The 20591-nt window shown below is 40.6% G+C and overlaps 2 protein-coding genes across 6 annotated transcripts in view; one reads left to right on the top strand and one right to left on the bottom strand.

The window, feature by feature from the left end:
* The window catches only part of SLC3A1 (solute carrier family 3 member 1), a 16056-nt gene extending 10870 nt beyond the window's left edge, over positions 1-5186 (top strand). Inside the window, exons 8-10 of the mRNA XM_064158394.1 lie at positions 237-413; positions 3862-3978; positions 4748-5186. Of these exons, the coding sequence (XP_064014464.1) occupies positions 237-413; positions 3862-3978; positions 4748-5185 (732 nt within the window). The 3' untranslated portion in view covers position 5186. The remainder of the gene's footprint in view (positions 1-236; positions 414-3861; positions 3979-4747) is intronic.
* PREPL (prolyl endopeptidase like) lies at positions 3431-20591 on the bottom strand. Of its 5 annotated transcripts, none has more exons than XM_064158386.1 (16): positions 20321-20591; positions 19611-19842; positions 18724-18924; positions 18178-18244; positions 17362-17568; positions 16392-16515; positions 13939-14155; positions 13213-13398; positions 10867-11070; positions 9949-10124; positions 9482-9698; positions 9144-9293; positions 8233-8359; positions 7146-7228; positions 6522-6593; positions 3431-6230 (listed from the first exon to the last, which is right to left on the bottom strand). In XM_064158386.1, exons 2-16 carry the CDS (start codon positions 19827-19829, stop codon positions 6141-6143), a joined length of 2340 nt encoding a protein of 779 aa, XP_064014456.1. In that variant the 5' UTR covers positions 19830-19842; positions 20321-20591; the 3' UTR covers positions 3431-6140. The 5 variants fall into 5 exon arrangements, with proteins under 5 accessions (XP_064014456.1, XP_064014457.1, XP_064014458.1 ...); XM_064158387.1 differs by having other exon boundaries at positions 18724-18921; XM_064158388.1 differs by lacking the exon at positions 6522-6593.

The following is a 20591-nucleotide window of genomic DNA, read 5'->3' as shown; positions in this document are numbered from 1 at the left end:
CAAGCCCCAGCTCCCTCAGGCTCTCCTTGTAAGAAAGATGTTCCATTCCCTGCATCATCCTTGTGGCTCACCTCCACTCAGTCCTCTCACGTGTGCTGCTGGCAGGGCTTCTGTGCGCTGAGTTCTTTGGAGCAGAAGTTTGTCCTGACGCCAGCAGAAAGGACCTGCTGCCTTGTCAGAGCAGCTAACAGTGTCACGCCCGCAGGGCGTCTGACACGGAGTGCTGTTTTCTTCAGGTCGGAAGCCCTGCCGCTGCTCGGGTTTCATCTCGGATCGGGAAGGAGTATGTCAACGTTATGAACATGCTGCTTTTAACCCTCCCTGGTACTCCTGTAACTTACTATGGTGAAGAAATAGGCATGGAGAACACTGCATCAGAAAACGTAAGTGAAGAGCATGCAAATTCTGACCCTGTTGTTGGTCAGCTGCAAGTAACAGAACTTTCAGAAGTGCCAGCAGCTTTGTTTTGTTACCCAGACCCAGCCTTTCCCCCTGCTGAGATGGTTTTCTGTTTTCTGTGTTCCCCATGTCAGAAACCTTTGGACAGTGCATGGAAACAGCTAGAGCAGAGAGCAGAACTAAGGCCTTTGTGCGTGCCTGATCTGCTAGACTGCAGTCGTGGTCTCTCATTTCTGTTCTCTGCCAGATCAGTCTTGCATGCTTTGCAGTGGTTTTGCTTCACTTTAGCAGAAAGGGTGGAAGGTGCCAACGCCAGTCCTGGCCGAGTGGTCAGAAGAGGTGTCACCCAAGGCAAGAGGGGTGCCAAGTCTCTATCTCCCTTCTATAGAAGTACCCTAACCACTGTGTCAAAGTCCATTATTTCCTCACTGCCTTGAAAGGAAATCAGAGTCAGCATCCCCTACAGACTGTTTTGCTCTGACTGTGCTAAGGCACCTGTCTAAGCCACAGTCCTTCACAGTGTTCCCAGACTCTCAAGCAGAGATTTCCAGAAAGGGAGGATGTATGCACCAGCTTACCACTGCCTGGGGGCAAGTGGAAGTGGCTTTTGTCATGCAGGGTTTTACAAATTGTCTTTTAGAACCACTTCTGTAGAGGATTTAGCTACCTGAGCCTAGGAGCCAGGTGCCTACCTCGCCTCATGACAGGATGTTTGTTAGGCTACAGACATTTTTCCAAGTTAGGGGTCGAGGGATCAAAAGAAAAGTGTCTGTGCCTTCTAGTGTGCTGACCTGAATAACTTAACAAGCTTTCTCCTCTGGCCCATGATCGTATCTGGTGTCTGTGGTGTCTCAGTGTCCAGGACATGTGGAGGTGACTGGAAAATGTCATGTGCAGAAGGGAACAGTTTAGCTCTACCTCTCATGACCACATTTGAGCATCATGAGAACATGGTTCTACGGCAGGTGCTAGTTTCACTGTTGGGAAGTGCAATGGTCTCTGATGTTGCTAGCGGTACTGGGTAGCTTTGTATCAAGAGGTGCTTAAGGCAGGGGATTATCACTCGTTCTGTCTGACTCATGTGAGGAAGCAGTTGTCAGATTTAAAAAGAAGTATCATTTCCTGTGAGAAAGACATAGGTCAAAGGACCTCCTCTATTTTCTTCCTGCTACTGATTACACCTAACAGACTAACACTTCAGAAAAATGGCTTGTCCTTGACTCCTCAGAGTTTCTCTTCTAGTGGCCACCCTGTGGCATATGGCTTTGCAACAACGCAGAACCACTTCTCAGTGCAAAGAGGAAGGTTCCCTGATTAATGGGTGTCTTAGAAAGATGGAGAGTATTTACTGAGGTTATAGTTTCTAGCCCCAGCATTTGAAACACTACAGAAGCCAACAGAGGCAAAGACGAAAAGGAGTGTTAGCAGTGTTGAAAACTCAGATGTTTTCCCCCCTGCTTTTCAGAACATGCTAAAAGGAGAGACCCATTCTTTATAATGTCACCAAGCAAAGTGACAATTTCTTTTGTTGAGTTGCTGCTCTGACAGTTTGTATTGAAAAGTGCCCTTTATATGAAAAACATTTTTCAGGAAAAACAAACACTCAAAGTATGTGCAAAATATTTTACATCCTTTTATATAACTAAATTTAAGTGTCAGATCTTCTGGCAGCTCTTCAGTAACAAGAAGGAGGCTTTTTTTCAGAATGTTCCTGAATTCTGTAAAATGAGAATTTCAGACTTCTTACAGTGACAGTTTTTAATCAGTTAAAAGCTGGTTTTCAATAAAGTTTTTGCACACAGGACTCAAGGTGTGGCCTGACCAGTGCTGAGTACAGGGGAAGAATAACCTCCCTCATCCTGCTGGCCACACTGCTCCTGATCCAGGCCAGGATGCCATTGGCTTTCTTGGCCACCTGGGCACACTGCTGCCTCATCTTCAGCCTACTACCCACCAGTACCCCCAGGTCCCTTTCTTCCTGGCTGCTCTCCAGCCACTCTGTCCCCAGCCTGTAGTGCTGCCTGGGGTTGTTGTGGCCAAATAACTCAAAGAAAGAACTGACTCATACAGCAGCTGCTCCTTAACCTTCTAAGCATTGCAATAAGACACCACATAAAATTCTGAAGAACAGTCACAGGCATAACAACAAACTTGGTAGTATTATAGTTACCACTTACCCTCTTGCAGTTTACCTTTGTTTTCATTATTCAGCAGTTCTCTCTTGAAGTAGGTTCAACCTTCCTGGACCCTTTGTTTTTAAGGGATGTTTCCCAAGGAACTTTCTGAGTGAGTTTCTTAACTAAGCCAAGGTCTGCCCTTTGGCAGTCCAGTGTGGAGGTTCTGTTGATGCCCCTCCTGGTTTTGCCATATATTGAAAACTCTATAATTTCATGGTCACTGGACCCCAGGGAGCCTCTGATCACCACATCCCCCACCAGACCCTCTCTATTTGTGAGCAGCAGGTCAAGCAGGGCTGCACCCCTGGTAGGCTCATTTAACAGCTGAGATACTAAGTTGTCCTCCACACGCTCTAGGAACCTTCTAGACTGCCTCTTCTCTGCAGTATTAATGTCCCAGCAGATGTGTGGCAGGTTAAAGTCACCCACAGGAACCAAGGGTAGGTGATCTTGAGGCAGCCTCCAATTGCTTAAAGAGTAATAAATCAACCTCCTCTTCCTGGTTGGGTGGTCTACAACATAGTCCTACCAGAATGTCAGCCCTTTTAGCCTTCCCTTTAATTCTCACCCATAGGGACTCAACTTGATCATCCTTAATCTCTACCTCCATGACATACAGAGCATCCCTAATATACAGAGCCACTCCTCCACCCCTTCTCCCTTGCCTGTCTCTCCTGAAGAGTTTGTAGCCATTGACTATTGACTTAAAATTGCATTGATTACATTGGTTTAAAGAAAAGAATATTAAAATCTTGTTTGGAGTATGTGAAGATGTACTAATATAATGCAAGGGCTAATTTCTCTGCTCCCCCAACACAAAAGTGAGGGGAAAAAGTAACACACAAAACTCAGGGTTGAGATAGAGGTCAGAGTTTAATATAACTGAGATATCATGATCACAGTGCATAACTACCATAGCTAATAATCTGATTAATAATACAATGCATGATTACTTTAGCCTATTTGCAGAAATGGTGCAGTGAAATAAAAGGGGGAAATCAGCATAAAACAGAAACCCAAAGCCAGCAGATACCCATCTCCCACCCATTCCACTGCCATGCCTGCAGAAAAGAGCCAACACTCAGAAGCAGCAAGCTGAACAGGATCTCCCATGTTGCAGTGTGAACTTCAAACTCCCTAATGCTTTGCTCCAGTTAGCACTTTCATTTTTGAAGCTGGTATGACTGCAGCATGGTCTGAACAACAGCAGCAGGTTCAACTGAATCCATGACAACTAGTCAAGGGATAACTTCTCCATACATTAATCACCACCTTCATTTTCTAGGTAACCTTTCCAGAGAAATCCCCCATGCAGTGGAATGACAGAATTAATGCTGGTTTTACTGATGGCAACAGCAGCTGGTTACCTGTTAACTCTGACTACCAAAGTGTAAACGTGGAAGTAGGTATCTGCAAGTGTGACAAACTAATTGCCTAAAATTATTTTAATATATGTATTTTGCTCTGATTTCTCTTACTTAGTGGAAATTTGCAGTAAGAATAGACTCAAGGGATAAAATATTTGTCAGCCAAGGGCCATACTTAATCTAAATTAATTTAAGCAGAGCAACTGCAGTTTTGCTGTAGATGTTGTAACGTGGCTCTTCACCATCTTTTTAATAATTTTAATATTCAATTGAAATTTAGACTGTTTCCCCCCCCCCCCCATTTACATTACTGTGGAAAGCCCTGGCTATGTAACAAGAACTTAACAGACCATCTTTACTGTAAGTAGTGCAATGAATTGAACAGATTCTGCTGGTCTGTGGTGCTGACCAGAACTGAAGACAGGAAAACCAGTAAAGAAACCCTGTGACTTCAGTAAATTAGACTCAGTGAACAAAAATCTGTACCAAGCTTTAAATGGTGATGACTTTCTACTGAACAAGTGGCACTATCAGGGCACTGGGGGAAGAAGAAAAAAATGCTAGGTTGGGGAAAATTCTATCATGCCTGGTACCCACTGTCTGTGTCACTCCACAAATGTCAATGTACTGCAGCAGGAAAAAAAAACCCATTTGATTTTTCAGTAGCATTTACAAACAAATTCGAAGAGAGAACTGCCGAAATGGAATGATGAGAAATGTGTTCTCAGCAGTCTGCGGTGGGGGGAACTACCATTTCCTGCAGCCCATGCAAAGAAATGACCCTGTTAATGCTGCCTGTTGCAGATCCAGATGACCTGGTCCAACTCAACCCTGAATCTGTACAGAGAGCTAACTCTACTTCGCAACGAGCTCCCCATACAGCGAGGGTGGATGTGCTACATCTGGAAGGATGATAACGTTTTTGTGTACGTGAGGGAATTGGATGGCTTAGACAGAGTCTTTCTGATGGTTCTCAATTTTGGACAGGAATTGACAATAGACCTGAGCGCTCTAGTTCCTAACCTTCCATCTGAAGTTATTATACGACTGAGTACTAACGTCAGCAATACTGGTAAAGCTGTCAATACCAAACTAATTAAAACTGAAATGGGAGAAGGCCTGGTCCTTGAATATAAATCAGCAAAGCCTGTTCATACCATGGAGGCTTTTCAAGGAAATTGTTTTGTGGCTGAAAAAGCTTGCTATTCCAGTGCCTTCAATTTACTCTATATGTATTGTTAAGTGCAGGAGTGGAATAAGCAAACTGTCAGATTAATTTAGAAAATACTCATTTCAGGAAAACACAAAAAAACTTTCAGATTTCTTCTGGCTTTTGAAACTTTGTGTACAAAATAAACATCCTGCAAAAGAAAAGGTATCTCTAATTGTCTTGCACCCATATTGGTGAGTAGAAAGGAAGAGTATGGTACGAATGCTCCCTTAAGGTCTGTGGAGAAGAAAAGCAAACCTCTTCTAAAAAGCTGTCCTGTTTAAGTATGTAGATTTCTGTGTTGTTTTCTGAGTGCTGACCTTAGTGCCTGGTCCTTAAGAGTACCTGAGGAAGCCGAAGACTGACAGTTCACAATAACCTTTCAAAGTCTATAGATCTGTCAAACTCACTCTAAAGGGGTGGGCCTGTAATATCACATAAAGGTGTGATGGCTTTACCTCTTCTCATAACAGCTCTGGTTACACTCAGAGTTAGTAAGAACAAAATGTATTTAGCAGGTCTGATTCTATAGTCAGGACTGCATTTCCAATGGACCCCTCCTGCCTTTCCCCCCCAATCCCCTCTGTCTCCAGCCCTGCTGAGATAGAACATATTTGCATTCTCTTATTCTCTCTTTTTCTCAACCTTAAGGTTGAGATCCACTGCCTTGGGTAAAATGTGGTCTTGGAAGAGAAGTTTTAGACTGGAGAGGCTTTAAGCACCAATCTAGGTCAGCTCCACCTAGGTAGTGCTGTGCTGCTGGCTACTGTGAACAGAACTGTACTGAATAAATGGATTAATGCAGGTAGCTACTGCTGTACTGTATGGCAGGGGAGAAATTCAGCGCTTGGTTTATAAATCAATGCCACACACAACCTTGAATTTGTCTGCTGATGCTCGTAAAGCACAGATCCCAGAGGAGAGGTTCTCTGGAGAAGGTGTGCACTTTTCATATAAATAAAAACCTGTCCCATATTCTTCAGGTGGTCAGAGTGTGTATTTGCAGGATTCCATAGGATGTTGGAGATGGCATGCTTCCTCAAGTTCTTTGTTCAGAAATGCAAGTTGTTTTGCAATCTAAAGTAATAAAAATAATTGATTAAAAACCAAATTTTTTTGCACTATAAACCTTCAGGACCTTGCACAGCTATTCTAACCTTCCTTCTTTTCCATACTTAGGGGAAAGCAATACCCTTGCCCTAAGGCAGAGTGAATCTTTTTTTTGAAAGAATTTGTTCTGGGTAACTGCTACAATAACTGATTAACATCTGCTAGGGTTTGTCAAAATCAAAAGCAACACAATTTGCATCAAACTATGATAGTCTGAGCCATCAGTAACAGTATGTTGGGTCCTTTTAGCATGCACACCTGTACAAAGTGCAGAATGTTGAGATCCACTTGTAGGAGCATCCTTTGATAGTACAGGTCATGCATTTCAAACTGTAAAGACCAAAGCCATCATTTAAGTTTCACTCACGAGAAGATGGAAGTCAATAGTCCATATGACAGTTTTGAGCATTTAATACTCTACAATGCAAGACTTTCACTGCTGGAACAATGTTTTGCACAGGCTGGAACCTTTCTTTCAAAGTTCTCCGCATATTATAGTGGGAGTTTAACAGTAGTTTGAGGCTTAAGGCATGAAGTTCAATAAACTCCCCCTTAAGGTCTATGGAGAAGTCAACCTAGAAAAAATGAAGGTCTATGGAGACCTACTAAACCTGACACTGTCTCTCTCCAAGTACAGAAATACAAATATATATTGACTCTAGCTACATAAGACTATACATAAAAACTGATCTCTTATATATTATAAAAACTAGTAGTTGCTCTTGCAATACTTATAAAAGGTTAAAAGAGTTATGGCAGGTTTGTGGTGTTGGTTTTTAGCTTTCAATACTTCCACCATATACTGAATGACTACACAAAGAGTAGGCTGCAGTATCAATCCAGGGGACACCTCCTTCCACCATGTTATGGAGGGAAACATACCTCATTCAGTGAATCCTCCCAAGATGAATCACAGTGACTGCCATTTGCCTGGACATCCAAGATGATATTGGGAATCCAGTTTCCTGCAACAATTAAGATGGTGATCATTTGACAGTGACTGAATGTAAAAGGTAAGTGGAGATGGGGATATGAGTTAAGGGACATATAATTGTATCCTAACAAAATTTCTGTTTGTTCTTAAGGAAAAAAAATAATAGAGGCTTACTGGATGAGCTATTAAATAGTATTATCATAGCTACATATTTTAGAAGTGTTTATATATTTAGCATGTTTGTTTTCTCTGAGTCATTTTGGAAAGATATGCTTTTTGCCTTCAGAGCAAAGATTGTAGCAGCAACTATCCCTTCCCAACCACTGCAGTTGTGCTGCTAGCAGAGAAGGGGCATAATGAGATTCAGAAAAGCTATTTCAAGATTTATTATGGTGCTGATGGTAAAAGCTTCTCCCCAGATTAGATGGGGAAATAATAAGGTTTGAATGTACCTCTTGCTGGGAACAGTCCCAAAGCTAGTGTTAAGTTTCAGGTATGAAAGCATCAATCCTGTAGTACTGCTATAATTTTAACTTGGACTAAAACCTTTAGTTTTAGCAAACTGGGGAAAGTATGTTTTTGTAGAGCAGAAAAGTAAGATTTTTATCCATGTGTTGTTGAGAACTGCAGTTAGACCATTTCAGTAGCTGAACTGCTAGACAGTTCAGCTAGCCCTGTCTAACAATCACCACCTAGGAAAATGAGCCCCACTCATTCTCGCAGTCTCTTTTTTTATGTTATTTATTTTATTCCCAGAGTGTTTGCCACTATTTAATGCATGGATTTAACTATTTTTAGGCAAGTCTACAATACTGCTCCCTCTTACAGCTCTGGAGACTGCATCTTAGAAGCTGAGGTTTGTCAGTGTGACTGCACACCTCATCTCTGTAGATAACGGACATTACTCCAAAGCTTTAGATACTGGACTGTATTGTACAAGTGAATGCATTGAAAGGTGTTGGTCTCTACGGTGTTTAATTATGTGGCTACTAATATTCTGGCTAGGTAAACTCCATGTATCTGTAATACTCCTACCTTTCTCAGTTGTGCTGCTGGCATAATCCAGCGTAGCCCTCCTAAGTTTCTGAACGTACCGCAGAACTCCTGTCAGTGGCACCCGTTGATCGTTTTTGTATGCCGTGATGAAAACTGAAGGGTAGCACTGAGGTTAAAAAACAAACACCAAACAAAAAACAGTTAAATACTTGATAAATGATTTTTAAAGTGACTAACTTTTTTTTCTCTATTTTACTGCACTACTTTCTTTACCTAAAACCACATTTGTTACATGTTTGCCTGCTCTTAAGAAGGCACTTTTGCCACCGACTGCAAAAGGTGTTTTGGCCGTGAAAATGACTTCACAGCAGGGGATCACCCACTTGCAAATGTTATTAAAACACATCCTCTCCTCCCTGGCAGAAGTTTGGTAAGTTTCTGCTTGCTGATCACAAACATGAGGAATAACCATGGAATGGCTCACCTCAGAACAGCAGCTGAACTTTAGTTCTGTAATCTTTGGTTTTATGTAGTAAGATGCTACTTAATTAGTAAGATTACACTTACACAACGTAACTAACACATTACTTCAAATGAAGAAGTATTTCCTGAGAGGATGGTGGCAAAGTAGTAGCTCCTTTACCCTTTCAATGTTTGCTGCTCAGTGAGAAATACTTTTTTCTTCCTGTGACAGTCTGGAAAACCCAGCAGAACAGAAATGCCCCACAAAAGGAGCTATTTTACATGTGGAGGTTTGTTCTAAGAGTCACTTATGACTTCAAATATTAAGATTATTACTGAAATATATTAATCATTCGTTTTAACATGGATTTTAAGGAATTGAAGAGGTAAAACAGATTAATTTTAAAATTCCAGTTACCCACTTCCATTTTCTTATGAAGTGTTACATTTTATTACTGTAGTATTAGACACAGAAAGCATAGTTTTACCTGTGGCTTAATGTTCTGGTATGGACAATAGCTTTTGATATACTTCATACACTTTTCATCTGCTAATGGATTTCCCCACTCTTCCTGTTCTTCAATTGTCAGGGGGAGGTGAGGTTGCATCATGGTACTTAGAACATCTACAAAAGGAGCCTTAGAAGTTATAAAAAAAGAAAAGTTGGCAAATAGGACAGAGGAGCTCAAATGCTTAGGTCAAGGCTTCCTCAAAAGAAATGAGGAAAGTGAATTCTGAACTGGCATATTTCACATTCTGAAACTGGCAGAACAAAGAGAAAATATAGCTTAACATTGTAAACCAGGAAAGGGCTGTAACACCTCACCTGTAAAATCATGGCTCTGATAAGTTTTGGATCACTGTTGCACAGGGCTCCCGCAAGAACTCCTCCTGCACTGGCAGCTGAGAGTGCTGTGTACTTTGGCTGAGAAAATCCGAGTTTGTGCAGCAGTGTGATGCAAGCCTTAAGGTCATGGAGACCTTTGAGTTTATTATACTGACATCCATCCTTGTGCCAGGTAAGACCCAGTTCTCCTCCACCTCTGAAATTCAAAAGATTAAGTTACGTGCAACCATCCTGAAGGTAGTGGTATTGAGAGTACAATTCTTTTTCTGGGTGTGTAAAAACTACTAAAAAAACCCAAAACAAAGCAGAAAGAAACAGAAGTGCAAAGCATGAAGAATTTGGTATAGCGACAAGAGAAGGCTATTTCTGTACCTCTTCAGTTGTGTATGAAAAATTACCTGTATCCCACAGATTAAAATCTTAATTCCATTTTATATCTCACTTACCTAACGTGGCAATATGCTAATATCCAACCCTCTTCAATTAACATCAGCTTCTCTTCTTTAAAGCTCATTTTCAAATCTATGCCATAAGCTCCATATACATGAACCAGAAGTGGTTTCCTGTGCAGCTCTTTAGAATTTGTGTTATGAAAAACTGTAATTGGCACCAAAGTTTCATCCTGGAAATGAAGGAGTATTTTACAATAAAGGACATTTCAGAAATCTCAATGATACACAGCAACGAAAATGTCAATTATTTATTTCAAAGTGGTTTTTTTTTGATTACAGTAATTTTTTCACTTCAAATGTACAAAGCACTCTTGAAGAATAAAGCGAGACACTGAACCGCTGCTGTGTGGGCTTACAGATGCAGAGTATAAAATTCATTTAAGTGCAACACCTGAGGAGTTTTTAAACTATGAAAGCACCAAAGTCTTCCTTCCCCCTTTAATACCAAGAATATCTGTTATTAACAAAACAGTTTACCACTTACTACAGCATAAACTCTTTATTAACATCTCCATTTTTTAAACTCAGACTGTTAAAACTTTCGTTTCTTCTTCTATACTGTGCAGCTGTTTGTGAGGTGTTCAACAGCTGGCATCTCTTTTTCATTTATCATGGAGAGTGATAGCATACGTCAAGCAGCAATTTTAAGTCATACTATACTAAGATTGTTGACTCATCATGCAACAATGGTGTCTCCTCTAGCACACCCAGGTTAAGGGGAAAAAATGATCACGATTCCTTCTTGTTCTGTTCTATAGCACTGCAATAAACACCCACTGTTTAGTAACTATAGCACCAACTGCTCTTTGTATTTTTTTAATGTCTACTCCCTGCCAAATGCATTTTCTTTAAATGGGAGGGGAGGAAGGGAAAGAATAAAGGAAATGGGGAAAGGACTGGAAAAAATCTTACCTTGCTTTTAGCTAGTAAACGTGTAGTGTGACAATTCGTGGTAATTGGTACCTCTTGCACAGCTTGTTCAATGAGATTATTTTCTTTAAATGAATATGCAAAACGCTTAGGGGGGTGTACTGGGGAGGTGAGCTGAAAATAGCAAGTGCTGGTGGTACATTCCAGATGAGATTCCAATTCAAATTCACAGGCCCATGTAGGTAGCTGAGAAAACACGGCATTGCAAATGAGACTTTTGCACAGCTCCTGCAAATTTTGCCTGATGTGTCCTTCAGAGGACACAATCTATGTTTCTTTTAAATTCAGTAGTGAAATCAAAAAGTGAGACACAGGCAAAGTTTTCCTCTATGGTCACTGGATCCAATTCAACAATGAAATAAAGAAAAAGAAATCTGAATTGATTATAAAATGGCCATTAGTGCAGATGTGGGAAAAAAAAACAAACCACCCAACCAACAACAAAAAACCCTGAAAGTTTATTTGAAATGATTCTGCATTGTTTTTTATTGTTTAGACCCTATTTCCCCTCTGATTTCCAGTCCTACTTCAACATGTTATACAGCCAAGTCCATGTCAGCTGTTATGCTATTGCTGTGAGTTAGCTCAGTAATGCTAAGCTGCTGAAAAACCCCTGCCTCTTTAACTTTGTTCCTACTGCCAGCCATTGTGAAGAACAAAACCTTTTCCTGGCACATTCACCCTCAGACACTTACTGCTATAATATTTAAGATTTTAAACTCTGCTAAGAATAAAAAGAAATCAAGATTCAATCTTTTGAGAGCAGCAGGGACATAGTCAAACCCTCTGTCAGGCCACTACTTACTTGAGTTAGTTTGCTGGAGCCTTATGAAATGGCAATAGAAGTCCAAGTTCTCCAGAGTTAACTGCAGACCCTTTCTCAATGAATAAACTAGGACCACTTTCAGAGACTACACAGTGCACTTCGCTGAAAACCTTTTTCTGTAGCAGTTTTATAGAATGCAGCTTATTGCAATGTACTTCCAAGTAGTTCAGACTGTATTTTTCAGGAAAACAAATCAATTAAATATTCTGTCTGAACAGTCTCCAGAAAAACATGGGTTTGAACTCAGTCACTAGATTATTAATCCACAAATATATAGCAACAAGCAGAGAAGGGAAGAGTAATCTGCACAAGTTGTACTGCACTATCAGCCATTCCCATTCATTATGGGAAAGTGTCCATACTTGTCTTCTGAAAGGTCTAATAATTCTTCTGTGTGAGGGCCAGGCTAATTCCTGGCTTACAGTAACAAGTGTAACCAAAAATAGGCCAAATAAAACTAAGCAGTGTGCTTAAGGAATCAAGGCCCATTTTACATTAGAAATCAGCTGCATTGTAATGAACTTAGAATCATAGAATCAACCAGGTTGGAAGATACTTCCAAGATCATCCAGTCCAACCTAGCACCCAGCCCTAGCCAGTCAACTAGACCTTGGCACTAAGTGCCCCAGCCAGGCTTTTCTTGAACACCTCCAGGGATGGTGCCTCCACCACCTCCCTGAGCAGCCCATTCCAATGCCAATCACTCTCTCTGGCAACAACTTCCTCTTAACACCCAGCCTGTACTTACCCCGGCACACCTTGATACTGTGTCCCCTTGTTCTGTTGCTGGTTGTCTGGGAGAAGAGACCAACCCCCACCTGGCTACAACCTTACTTCAGGTAGATGTAGACAGCAATGAGGTCCCACCTGAGCCTCCTCTTCTCCAGGCTAAATAACCCCAGCTCCCTCAGCCTCTCCTCACAGGGTTTGTGTTCCAGGCCCCTCACCAGCTTCATCGCCCTTCTCTGGACATGTTCCAGCACCTCAACATCTCTCTTGAATTGAGGAGCCCAGAACTGGACACAGCACTCAAGGTGTGGCCTGACCAGTGCTGAGTACAGGGGCAGAATAACCTCCCTCATCCTGCTGGCCACACTGCTCCTGATCCAGGCCAGGATGCCATTGGCTTTCTTGGCCACCTGGGCACACTGCTGCCTCATCTTCAGCCTACTACCCACCAGTACCCCCAGGTCCCTTTCTTCCTGGCTGCTCTCCAGCCACTCTGTCCCCAGCCTGTAGTGCTGCTTGGGGTTGTTGTGGCCAAATAACTCAAAGAAAGAACTGACTCATACAGTAGCTGCTCCTTAACCTTCTAAGCATTGCAATAAGACACCACATAAAATTCTGAAGAACAGTCACAGGCATAACAACAAACTTGGTAGTATTATAGTTACCACTTACCCTCTTGCAGTTTACCTTTGTTTTCATTATAGTATGGTAAAAAAAAAAAAGGAAATAGTGCTGGGAAAATATTGTGCTGCTTAAGCCAAGTTAAAACGTACCTTTATTGACTGAACTGAATGTGAAACAAAAGAAATCACTTTTAAGTAAAGATGACCAGCATTCTTCAGGAACATAACACAGTGATCACTGAACATCTCCAGATCTACTAGTTTGCTTTTCTCTTCTAGTGCATAAACTAAATGCCAGTTCTCCACGCCGCTGGAAGACACTGGTGCCTTCATCAACTATAAAGACAAAAAGCAACCTTTTAGAAGGTTGTAGAGATGTAGAGACATAGAGGTGTTCTCATGCAACATTTTTTACTGAAAAAATCATTAGCTTGTATTGGGAGAGGCTTGTCTGACTGAAATTGGAGGGTTTCTTTAAATGCTTTTACTTAGGCAAAATGACAGAACAAGTTAGTAACATTTTGAGAAAGTTCAGTTCTCATAGCTTAAGCTATAGAATGTTTTCATGCAGTAAAGGTTCTTAGTGTGGCCAGAAGAATTGTAGGTTGTTTGGTTATATAGACTGAGATCTCCAACTTAAATTTTAGTACAAGAGAAAAAATGACTGTTAAAGCATATTCAATACCTTGATGTTGCCAAAGGAGTTACAAGGTAATTGGCATGCTGCAGGTGAGACTCCCTGTGCTACTATCATTCAATCCATGCAGCTGTGTAATTCTCTTAAATACTTCAGTAAGCTGTGAAGCAGAGAACTAAAAGCTACTCTTACTATTTCTGTATTGTCTGCAATAAGGATCTGAATGAACCCCAGATTACCTTATACTGTGCAGGTTCTCCATATGTAGTAAGGATATATAACTCGTCATTTCTGTGCTCAATATGGTAAAGGACCCCTTTTGTTCGTGCTTGTACAAGGGCAGGCAACTTAAAAGGATCTCTACAGTCAACTAGCCAAACTTCTGAGGTTGTCTTATTGTTGCTGTTGATAGTGAGAAAGCGTCTATCTTTTGTGCAATATATGTCCACAAAGAATCTGTAAGAAACAATTTTTATGTCTTTTTTATCTAAAGGCAGAAAAAAAGAATCTTCAACTTGATTTATAAATGTATTGGTTGTTTCTGAATCGAGGACTCCCGCCTTCAGGGTAAGAAACAGCATGCCTGTAAGTAGGCTGGATTAATTCCAGACTACTTGGTTCCCAAACCCACTCCTGCTGAATTTATATTTGGATTCAAAACCCCACAATCTTGTGTGTGGAAACTGCAATGTGCAAGGAAACAGTTCATTTGTTGTCCAACTGAATCCAGGGGTTTGCATCACTGAAATACAGTGGAAGCTCACTGATGGATATATAGGTTTTAAAATTCTGGCAAAATGTAGAACTTTTAACTGACCTTGTATGACTCTTAAAAAAAAGCAATACTGGATAATTAAAATTCACAAAGGACATCACATGGGAACAGCAATTACAAAAGCACTATTATAAAGGCAACTTAATTTAAAAACCTGTTACTGACCTAATTGGCTGATGCAAGTAATACATAACAGACTACTTTATTTTCCAAGTGGAGGCTTACAGGAGACAAGATTTGCAGGAATAAACCTGGAAAGCAGAAACTGGGTTTGGAACTATATAGGAAGCTAGAAACTATCTACTGGTTTTAAATGCTTCTATGAGATAGAAATGGGAAAACAATAATAACCAGTGCCTGGATAGTAAAATTGGACAAATTCAGGATGAAATTCAGATTGAAGTTTCTGAGTCATCCTGCTTAATGTCACATCTTAGGACCTATCAGTTTCTTCGCCATTTTGAATCATTAAGACTCAATGCTTCTAAACCTAAAACTGTCCAACACAAAGAACCAGAAGATTTCATCAAGAAGTTCCAAGGTTAAGCACCACAGTCTGCATTATACAGATTAAACACCTGACTGCAGTTATGGTCCAGACTTCAAAATAGTTGACTGGTGAAGGACAGGATCCTTTGGACAGTATTTTCAGTGTCTTTATTTCTTTATGGTGCTGTTATTTTTTTCTAATTGCACTAGCTTGGCATCTCTAGAGAACAGGCAGAGTGGGGGATCTAAAGACTGCAGGGAATCAGCCTCCTGCCTCTCTAAGACACACCAATTTGGTGAGAATGTGGCACTGCATTCAGTAGATTCTGCTGACCTTACTTCTGAGAAAGTCAAGATGAAATGCAGGCTATACTCTTCCCTGAGGACTTTGACCTTGGTATTACAGTATTTTTTTTATTTAGCTTTTTGTAAAGAAGTAAAAAAATATTCAGTTTGCATAAAAATGTCTGACTGCACCTAAAAGAGCTGATGAGATGTAGAACTGCTCAATGACAACACAAAACAATGCCTTGCCATTTCTGATGAACAAGTGAGTTCAGTTATGAGCCACAATAGCACATGAACCTTTAGAGTAAGTTTCTAATAGGTTTACTGTAATGACTATGACCTTCAGAATTATGCCAACAGTTTCCCTGTGGGGGAAGTGTCAGGTCAGTGCAACTTGGTTTTCCTAAAGTATGCATCAAACGTAGCCTGAACAAAAGGATCTTATTTACTCCATTTCAACTGAAGATTTTTTTTTTTTTTGTTACAGTTTAATCTAAAAAAAAACTAAATGAAAATTCTTAACTGAAATTTCTTTACTGAATACATAATATGAATTGAGTTTATGGAATACTGTATAAATGTTGCCACATGCTGTATGGCTGAAAAGCTATCTCTGCACTCGGTTTAGCAAGAGCCTTCTTGTATCCCTAAACCACTGCTTAAAGAAAGGTTATTGAGCGGGTATCCAGTCAACAATAGTTCTGTCTCTGGGAATGCTGTAATGATTTTGCTCATCCATTACCCAGAGCAAGGATTAGCCTGAACTTCTGTGTTTTGTAAAAAGATGCATCAGACATCAATAGCAGGAAAACAAAATCAAATCCAGTCTGATTTACCCTGTATGGAACTGTCACACATTCATTAAAGGACACCCTGCCCTGAGACTGACCTTGACATTTATAAACTCAGATGAACTTGTGAGGTAAGAGAATAAAGTTAAATCTCTGTTGATCACATATCAAGAGAACAGAGCGCATTCTCAGACTACATCAGGCACTACTGACAGCAGAGCACAGCTTAAAAATGCCTTTTACCATTTGGAATAAGACACAAAGAATTTGCTTTCCAAAACAGTTATATTTTACGTATGTTATACTTCAGAATATGTAAAAGAATTGTTATATTTTAGGTAAGCATTACCTTGCATCTTGTTCTGTATAAATTAATTTAGTATGTTTCTGATTAGTGAAAGTGGTCATAAACACATTCTGGCATTTAAGGTTCTTCTGACTCGTGTAATACAGAACATCATTTGTAGCCCATTCTGGAAAAAAAGACAAATGCATATCACATCTTGAACAGCATATACTAGTACTGAGAGAAAAGTGGAGCTCCATGGATGCTGAACTCAGTACTGATAAAGGTGGGCTGCAGCTGAAATGGAACTGAGGGCAGCACTTCTATATCCCAGATGCTGGGGCAAGCCATCAAAAGATTTTAACGTGTTTCCTCTGAATCCCACTGAACAAGAACATAGTAACAGATTTTTTAAATCCCAACCAAACAACAGAGAACAATGTACCAGAACCCAGGAAGAGGATGCTCTTGATGCTGTGGGTGGTTCTGGAGGGAACAGGAGAACAGGTATGCTGCTTTTTAAAACTGAGTAGAGAAAGAGCTTTACACGGAGACAGCTAGATAATAGAAAGGTGAGCTCTCCACCACCGCATGTGAATGCATGCAAACCATTCAGAGAAAAAGAGATGAAGTATTTGCCCCAAGGGGACTGCTGAGATAAAATTTCTCCAGTTCTCTATGCTTGGATATGTGTTCAGCAACACTGGAAACATAGAAATACAGAAACCTTGCTATTCTGAAGTTTTGTAATCTACCTGAGCCAAATTACTGCTGTCTCTGCTACTCCTTGAGCCACCAGAATGGTGTTTATTTCACATGTGCCTAAACAAACTATTGTATGCTGTCATCCACAGCAGACAACTTGTAACTGTGCAATGGGGAAGAAATCGAAAATAAGAAACAATCCAACAGATACGATCTAAAAACGTTGACTCGGTTTATAAATTCTTTTGGGGGGGGGAAAATCCCAAACAAAACCACACAAAAAAAAAAAAGCTGGTATGATCCACAAGATATTTATTATTGAACTTACCAAAACTAAACACACTTGGAATTACTTTTTCCACAGCAGGAAAACGACCAAGTTTCACAATAACACAGGTTGCCTCTTCAGAATTTTGACTTTTTAAGCTGACAGCCATGTATCTCTGATCTGGTGAAATTCTGATCCGTTGAATAAAGGCATCAGAAAAGCCAAGATCTTCAGTACTGAATAAAATGTCAGCATTTCCTTCATCCACTACATAAACAATGAGAAATAGCAAAAGCAATCTGTAATTAAGACACTGTCAAAATGAACAGCAGTCGTTAACACTTTCATTTAAACAAGTCTGCCTGCGATATTCACAGGCATACTACCAGAATTTAACACCAAATATTTGTCTGGTAAGATATTTGCCAAAGCACTTTATAAAAGCAGATAAAAATTTACAGTTGGGGGGGGGGGGAAGTATTTTAGTTATTACTTAAAATATTTTTAAAGCATAGGTCTTGGCTTCTAGTAAATGCATTAAATTTCAAGCTTCAGATACCTAAAAGCACAGTTGTTTTTACTAAATACAATTAGTACTTTTTTTCCCACCCTGCAGTAATTCAAAAGCATGAAGTTAGGACTCTGAAAATAACTTTCTTTTCCTTCCAGAAACATGCCTCGGTATCGACAGATACTATTCTCTAATTCTCTTCTCCTCGCTTTTTCAGATTCAAGATTCTAGAACGACTAGGCAATTATTACAGAGTTTTACCAAACCATTTTAAGCAGCAGAGCAATTGAGCTCTAATCTAAGCAAAGCACACCAAGACACACACATTTAAAAATTGCATCATGCTAGGAAGACAAATCCCTTACCATCATCTGCCTTTGAAAGAAAGACGCAGCCATTCTCTTCAAAGTACACATTCTCCCCAAACCTTATCTGTTCAACACAAAATAAGTCAGTTTCAAGTCCAATATAGAATTACAGTATTTCCTTAGAATCCTCATAGTTAGTATCTGTACAAAAAAAAGTAACATACACAAAGGACAGAATATAACACACATTGGACATGAAGAGGGAATTGCATGCTTCAGAGAAGTTCTTTCAAAGTTAGGGTACTTAAGCTAGGTCTACCATTTGAGAATTTAACAAAAGCCTCAAATCACCTGAAATTGCTCTTATAACTTAAAATGTCTTGTCTTCATCATCCAAAAATCAAATGACTATTGCATCTTTACTTGCTTTTGCCTATGGAGAAATTAAGCTAAATCCATTATTGGAACACTTAAGCTGTTCTAAACTGAATTACTCAAAACTACCAGCATAAAACAATGAGTAAACCAGCATTTTACAGCAGAGATGGCTTCACTGTTTCATTCGTACTCAATTATGAGTAATGTTATTTTTTTGCCACTTACCCTTGGGCTTCCCAAACTGAATGTATACTTCTTCTGCAGTTCTTCTAATTTTTCCTTGATTCTTTTTGTCATAGGTTTGTATCTTGCTGAAATGTTATTCCAGTTTTTCTGCTCTGATTTCAGAAGGTCCTTGTACAGAAGTTCTGATGTCATTATGGATGTCTTTTGCTTCATTTTGGAAGGGAGTTCTGTTCCCTCCTGCTAAGTAAGGAAAGGTAGCAATGGCTACAAGCCAGTACTCTGTATTCCAATGAATGCATTGAGGCACTAATGCTATTTCCTGAGCTGCAGACACAAATTCAGTTTGCATTATTACAATAGTACATGCTCCTAAAACCAAAAATAACATTGGAATAAACTTTTCTTTACAACTTTTCCTGACTTTTTAGGAAGGCATTGCTAAATATGCCTTATTTATTAATGTCTTCCCTTCAAATACTATTAATGTATATTCATAACTGATTGTAAGTTGTTTGTTCTTGTTCTAGAATATGTTTTTAGTTAATTTTAGTGGAATTCTTCATTTTCCTGGCCAGCACAATCAAGCCAGCTCACAGTGACTAAATCTAGCGTCATCACTTTGGACACTTCATCCTTACCATACTAGCTGATCTCTCCCTGCAGTTCTCTCTTGGTATATTATCTCAGCATTTCTGGAAGATGCCCAAGTTCACAAGAAAGACAGAAAATAAAAGTAAGGAAAATGCAGCCTTGCATCAAAGCTTTACAGGAACACTGAACAATGGTGTATGTCTTTCAATCTAACTGACATCCTAGCATTTATTCCCTTGCTTCAAACCCCTCAGGAAAAATGTGTTTCCTCAGCATTTGAAACATGACTGGCTTCCTTAACAGGTGGTTATGATGTCTACACATAAACTGCATACCTTGCAGGAAAAGAATCTCCACGGCAGGATGCTTCCAGGTGGGGCAGTCCTGTGCACGCATGTATTTCCTGAGTAGGCCAGGAAGTAGCTTTTTTTATGTTTCCTTTGACTATGAAGGCATATTTTTTGCAGACCCTTATGCTCAGAGTAGCCATTGCTAGTGAAGGCCAGCACTTGGGGCAGACTCCGCAGTCCCGCGTATGACATCCTCGCCTTCATCTCCACAGTCAACCTGCAATTGTGGAAAACTATCAAGTACACTTAACAAAAACTACAGGTAGAACTTCCTCTCTCTCCCAGAGAAATTAAATTTATTGATTAGGTAAGGCAGATTGAGAAGACAGTAAAAAACCAAAACCTGTTTTAACAACTTCACACATAGCTTAGCTTGTGTGTTGAAACCCTAATGACAAACGAAGAGAGGAAGGTGGAACTACGCCTCCAAACGTGGAACAAGAAAACGGTGAAGTTTTCTGGAAGTTCTCCACCCCCCCCTTTGTAAGTACAATAAGAAAACTGTATCATCAGAAGGGGGTAACTTGACAGCAAGACCTGAATACCCTCGCAGGAAAACGATCAGGTTTGAGAGTGGTCAGCAGAAAGGAAAGGCTCCACTTATTCCACAGCCCGCTATCGCGTTCTGCTGTCGCGCCCGGCCCAAGGCCAGAGAGGCTGGCCGAGTGCCGTTCCCCCGCAGCCCCGTTGCTCACCGCCGCGCCGAGGCCGGGCAGCGGCCGCAGCCTGCGCAAGGAGCTGCCGTGGCGGGCGGCGCCGGCGCCGCTTTCTCTCCGCAGGGGCTGCCCGCGATAAGACGGCACGCGGGGCTGCCCGTAGCCAAGATGGCGACAGAGCGCTTCAAAGAGCGAGCGGCGGCCGATCGCCACTGATTTCAGCGTAGAGGCGCAGCGGCCTCCCCCACTCCCGGCGCGCTGGCACCCTCTCTGGCGCAGACTTTCAGGTCGCTCCCGTTTCACGCAGTTT

Source organism: Pogoniulus pusillus, chromosome 18, assembly GCF_015220805.1.
Source record: "Pogoniulus pusillus isolate bPogPus1 chromosome 18, bPogPus1.pri, whole genome shotgun sequence".
NCBI classification, from domain to species: domain Eukaryota; kingdom Metazoa; phylum Chordata; class Aves; order Piciformes; family Lybiidae; genus Pogoniulus; species Pogoniulus pusillus.
Note: the sequence above shows the minus strand (reverse complement) of the source record. Positions and strands in the feature narration are given on the sequence as shown.

Bases quoted from the DNA above. Each gene is read 5' to 3' on its own strand.
- PREPL (XM_064158386.1), bottom strand. From the start codon at position 19,829: ATGAAGGCGAGGATGTCATACGCGGGACTGCGGAGTCTGCCCCAAGTG. The intron at 18,245-18,723 runs GTAAGTGGCAAA...TGTGTTGAACAG, and splicing joins TCAGTTTGGGAAGCCCAAGG to ATAAGGTTTGGGGAGAATGT. The intron at 9,699-9,948 runs GTAAGTGAGATA...TTTGAATTTCAG, and splicing joins TTAGCATATTGCCACGTTAG to AGGTGGAGGAGAACTGGGTC.